This window comes from Orussus abietinus, unplaced genomic scaffold (assembly GCF_000612105.2).
Source record: "Orussus abietinus isolate OABI.00-Male unplaced genomic scaffold, Oabi_2.0 scaffold51, whole genome shotgun sequence".
Classification (NCBI taxonomy): domain Eukaryota; kingdom Metazoa; phylum Arthropoda; class Insecta; order Hymenoptera; family Orussidae; genus Orussus; species Orussus abietinus.
The window spans coordinates 437,513-443,512 of NW_019394250.1; the positions used below are offsets into that span (position 1 = coordinate 437,513).

At 37.7% G+C, this 6,000-nt stretch overlaps 1 protein-coding gene across 1 annotated transcript in view; it reads left to right on the top strand.

The window, feature by feature from the left end:
• The window catches only part of LOC105696119 (glutamate receptor ionotropic, kainate 2), a 28,103-nt gene extending 23,707 nt beyond the window's left edge, over positions 1–4,396 (top strand). The window contains exons 15-16 of the mRNA XM_012418315.1: positions 1,737–1,886; positions 3,961–4,396. Coding sequence (XP_012273738.1) covers positions 1,737–1,886; positions 3,961–4,146 — 336 coding nt within the window. The 3' untranslated portion in view covers positions 4,147–4,396. The remainder of the gene's footprint in view (positions 1–1,736; positions 1,887–3,960) is intronic.
• Positions 4,397–6,000: the final 1,604 nt, after the last annotated feature.

The following is a 6,000-nucleotide window of genomic DNA, read 5'->3' on the forward strand; positions in this document are numbered from 1 at the left end:
GACTCCAGCAGTACATATCGTTGTCAAGTATAAGAGAACGGCAAGAGATGGGGTATATGTTATGTTCGTAGTAACGAGTGCCCACATATAATTTAATATTAATTTCGAGTTACCGTCTCGTCCAAGGGCAATGTATTGCCCTTGCTTTTCTGGACATTGATCCGACATATCTGCGTGTTAAATATCGTTTTTTTCCTGATTGTTCAAAATCTGTCAAATATCTCTACCTTCGTGACTTAGTCGACGCCACATATATCCGAAACAATTTTCTTTTTGACATGAATATGTCTTATGGCTGGGAGTCAGTCAAAATTTGCCTCTCATTGTTTTGTAACGAGTTCTTTGTCACCCTGATTTTCTGATACTCTCACTTACGAGTCCGTTGCGATGCTTCTCCAACTTTGTTACTTTCCATCCGATTTGGCTGATTCTTTTCCCAACGCGTCCAACTGAATTTTTTGTAACACTCGGACGTCACTTGTATCGTTGCGACTGCATTAGGAGCCCATTTACCAACGTGGTTATAGCCTTGGTTAGACGTAATTATTGTCATGATTTTGTGTCCCATTGATTTTCTTTTTGTCACCCGTTGCAGGAAGAAAACGATTTTCGATATTCTTGGGACTATAGTTTTGTATATACGTTCGGTATCATGTATATGTACAATATTGAGATTCGTATGCATGTATGACAACTAGTTTCAACGAGTGATTCGATTCGACGTTGGATTCGAGTAAATTCAACGAAACCAGCTCAGTTTATTCAGAAAATTTACATCGTTGCACATTTTTCCATTCATCGAGCACTTCGCCCTCGTACATTCTTTCTCTTGCCAAAATGAAAACCAAGTCGAAGTTTCAGTGGGATTCAAAGATATTAAGAAATTTTTAAAAACACATTTTCTTCCTTTTCTCACTCTTAGAGAAAGAATTTCGAAAATTCTCGCCTTAGTGAGTAACTATGCTACGAAAGGAATACGGTTACCCAAATTTCACATGTCTATCTTGAGCGGTTTGGGTAGAGCGTTGATGATCAGTCACTCAGTCAGTCAGGACATCGTCTTTTACATACAAATAGACAAAGAAGCTGTTTAGTAGCACAGAATAATTTTTAAATATTTCTTGTACTCTTTGTTAAATATCTCGAGCGACAGATTTTTTAAGATGTCTCGTAGATTTCATTCAAAGGTTCGTGGCCCTCTGCATGCGGACGCCTAAATTCCAAAATTTGAACGTTCATTGGTTGTCGAAATACGCGCTGGAGTCAAGGGACCACCCGAAAAGCCAAGGGCCACTTCGGTTAGTTTTTTCCCCAGAAAACCCCAAAGAGGTGGAGTGCACATGGGCTGACCGTAGGTGGTCATTGTCGCCAAAAATCCGACAATGGCCCGCGACGACGCGACGCTAAAGAACTCCGCTTAAGGGTTCGGAGAATGAAGACGATTCGATGGGTAGGAAGTACGGTCTGAAACTAGAGAAGAGTTTTCCGAAGAATGTTTTTGGGGATAACAATTTTCTTGAGCACATTGCTTCGCCGAATACTCTTCGCGAAGCAACACGATGTAAGGAAATAGCAGTTACGCTTATTCAGCCATTCAAGCAGTTCCCGAAAGATCCTTGGGAACTTTCCGGAGGTCCGCTTGGATTCGTGCATCTTTGCACTTGAGCGAGCCTGCAGTAAAGTTGGCCGTTCAAAGACGAAGGACACTAGCAGAGGTTTCTTGTTGTTCTCTGCAGGAGACGTCACGCGGCGGCGAGACCAACCCGCTTGGACTGGACAATGTAGGTGGTGTCTTTCTGGTGCTGGTGGTAGGAGTCGCTTTGTCCTGCCTATTCAGCATCACGGAATTGCTCTGGGACGTAGGATGTGCAGCGTACAAGGAGAACGTGAGTGCATTTACATGCGCCGGTTGCGAGGGTGTATGCCCAGCATGGCCGATTCTACAACCTTTCTTTTCTTCCGGTGACCTCTTCGACTCACGTCCCAGTCGAGTTGGGTTTGCAATCCCTGCAGGCGCAGAGGATCATTGCGAACCGGAAATCCTCTTACTTTCCTCGATTTACTAACGTAATGATATCACCCTTATCATAACATAACATCGCCATCGTCATCATTGCCATGTTATATCGCCACAACACATGACATATCATAACAATGCAGACAATAACTCACGTTTCATTCGCATTCGAAATCAACAGAAAATAGTGAAATGAACGTTTAATGCGTATCAAATTAAACGTTCTGCTAGGAATGTTTTTTTTCCATATACTAAAAAGATGTTTATATGGAACCATTAGCTTTTTCGCGTTAGGGTTTCCATGCGTTCCTAGTCGAGGAAAGAGATGGATTTTAACGTAATACGATTGTACATTGCACCATTTTCATTGCAATTTACGCCTGTAAAAGCTCGTGTCCACGTGCGAGTAACTTGCGACATTTCTTGCTAAAGTTAGGCAAGAACTGTCTGAGAGCAGCTCTCGCAAGTTTTGCTTGCTCGTGGATCCTAGCCTTAAGGTGATGTGAAAGTGGCGTCAAAGAGGTCACGTTTATGAAACTTTTTTCCGAACTGGATGTACCGAATCGTTTCAAACTTGGAAATGTGAATATGGAGGCTATAAGGAAGGTCCTGACATCCATAAAATTTTAAGTTCTTTAAAACTTGTTAATAGATATTTTCAACATTTTTTATAAAGATGAAATTTCATGAGCGTCAGGGCCTTCCTTATAGCCTCCTTGTGCACGTTGTAAACTTTGAAACGATTCGATACACCCAATTCGAAGACAAATTTCATGATTCATCGTTTCACCCATTAAAATTGAATTGTTTAAAAATTTGATTATGGGTATTTTTTAATTTTTCATTAAGAATGAAAGTTTACGGACGTCAGGACCTTCCTTATAGCCTCCATATTGACGTTGTAAAGTTTGAAACGATTCGATACACCCAATTCGAAGACAAATTTCATGATTCATCATTTCACCCATGAAATTTGAATTGTTTAAAAATTCGAATACAGATATTTTTTAATTTTTCATTAAGAATGAAAGTTTACGGACGTCAGGACCTTCCTTATAGCCTCCATATTCACGTTGTAAAGTTTGAAACGATTCGATACACCCAATTCGAAGACAAATTTCATAATTCATCGTTTCACCTATGAAATTTGAATTGTTTAAAAATTTGATTATAGATATTTTTTAATTTTTCATTAAGAATGAAAGTTTACGGACTTCCTTATAGCCTCCATATTCACGTTGTAAAGTTTGAAAGAATTCGGTACACCCAGTTCCGAGACAAATTTCATGAACGATCAACCTCTCGGATGCCACTTTCACATCCCCTTAAACCGTCCAGCGGCCCTGGTAACTTTAACATATCCCTTTTCATGTATAATTAACCTACCAATGCTGTAAATGTAAAATCGGAAGGTACAAATAAAATGACAATACATGTACTACGATTTAAGAGTTACGACTGTGACCTCGATCGTTAAAAGTACCAGAAATCGTAAATGCGAGTATAAAAATTTTTGTTATAATTACAATGGTACATCTATATATGTAGGATCGGAGGATTTTTTAGTCAAGATGAGTAGTATGTGAGAATTCTCGCTGCCCGAGTCCGCCGCGGCTGCTCTCTCGAGAAGCCTAGGGGGGCGAAAGGGGGACGCGGAATGTGAAACGATGGAATGCGAAAACCATTTTTTGGAAGACAGTCGAACTCGGACGCGCTCAGAAGACGGATCGACTAATTGACCTACGCGATCCTTTTTCAAACGTATACCCGCATATTTTTCTTACATAGGAATTGTATCTAAATAAAGTACAAAACCTACATATATGAACATATGTAATGAATATTGTAGGATTTTTTCTATGTACCATATATATGAATTATTAGTCGATTTGTATGTTCTGCTGACCTGATATTGCAATAATATATACAACTGTATTTTACAGATTTCTTTTGTGAAGTTGCTAATGGAGGAAATTAAATTTGTGATGCAATTGGGCAATTCCTCCAAACCAGCCAGAAAAGCAGCAGGATCGTCCGGAAAGAGCGAAGAGGGCAGCACTAGAGGTTGTACGCCACCTTACGGCTTTGTACCAACTGTTATAACCACGTCTCCCACTTCTGACAAATAATGATACTCATGAAATGTGATATGCGAAACTATTAGTTCGCCCTGCCAGTATTGAATAAGAAAATATTTGCGCTATTTTCCTTGGTCGATAATAAAACATGAATGATGTAATTCCTGAAAAGGAAAAAGTTTTCACAAATGTAACAAGAACGGTTATTTCACTTTTAATAACAGTACTATAAATGGTATCTCTATATAATAGTTAAGCGAAATAATCATGATACGTGAAATCAGTACACCGTTGGAAACCGTTTACTCTTTATTTGATATCGATATTTAAGATGAAGTGAAACCTTCCTCAACTTAGTTGTTTTGAATAAAATACTTCTTTTGAAGGGTATTGCACCGAACTCTTTGGAATTGTAGAAAATGAGTCGACAGCATTTAAGAAATTTCCAGACACTTTGAAAAGTTACATATTCCAAAAAGAAAATGTTTTTACTTATTTCAGACTGGAACCAAAATGACGTTGAGCTATCGTAGTACGATCAATATGAAATCCAAGCTAAAATCTTTTTGCCAAATGTCACAGTACATTTGGTTTCACGTATGTAGCATGTACAAGATTTTCTGCTTCCTCAAACCGAAGAAAAATATTAAAATCTATATCGAAACAAATAAAGAAATTAGAAACTAATTTTGAAAGCAATATTTTATTTGCCGAGCACTAAAATATTGTTTTCAAATTTAGTTTCAAATTTTTTTATTTGTTTCGATATAATTTTTAATATGTGTCTTCGGTTTAAGAAAGTAGAAAATCTTGTACATGCAACATACGCGAGACCAAATGTACTGTGACATTTGACGAAAAGATATAAGCTGAGACTTTAACGGAATGAATGTTCTACTATATTTGGCAAAAATGTTTGATTTGAGCTTTTCATGGGAAGGGAGCGATGTGAACTATTTTTGCAATTAATTGAATAACGATAAATGCATTTGGCTAAATTTTTGTACACCGAAGGTGTTTTGAGGGGATTCTGTTTTTAAAGTGACAACTCTTTTGTCACGCTATTTTATGTTCTCATGTTAATACATTCATATCATAATACGTTAATACGTTCATATGTTAATACAACATACAGAGAATTCATTAAGAAATGTGTGGAGCGTAGCAAAAAGTGGAGCACTTATTTTATTTTATTCTTTCATTTATTGGCTATTTATATTTAGCGTTCTATGTTTGTATTTAGGCAACACATGAAAACGTTTTCGTCAGTGTTAGGACGCTATTCTGTCAGTTAATTATTGACATTTAGAGTGACGTAGAAGTAAACAAAGATTTTTTACTATCAGCTCGCATGGCAGCTACGCATCCATTTTTTAACCTAATTTAAACACTTTCAAGACGCGGCTGTATTTCGACACGATGTGCTGCATAAATAATTTATTAACCTTGGAAAAATGGAAGTCAACGAAATTAGGGAAAAATGTAAATTACAGAAACCGCATCATCCAGCGAGACATTTTCGCCATCAACCGTAAAACCATGATGACGCCATGGAATTAGTACCAATAACAGCTAATACGTTTTTAATAAGTGGTGAACGTAATAACCGGGCAGTAAAGCATCACCATCCGAGATATAATGATTGTAGTATAACAAAATTGCTCGACCGTAAATACGTTCGATGGTCAGGAGCATCTTTTGTGAGATAAACCTGAACGCAATACCACTCAGTGTCTATTAAAGGCACATCGTTGCACTGTACTTAGAATTAGCTTCCTCCTTATTAGCGTAAATTTTACCGATTAAAAGAACAATGCACTTTCCAACAAAATGATTCTTGACTTCCATATGTCGTTATCTAGCATAATGAAAGGGGACTTCTTTTACATAGACGCGATTGTGTTC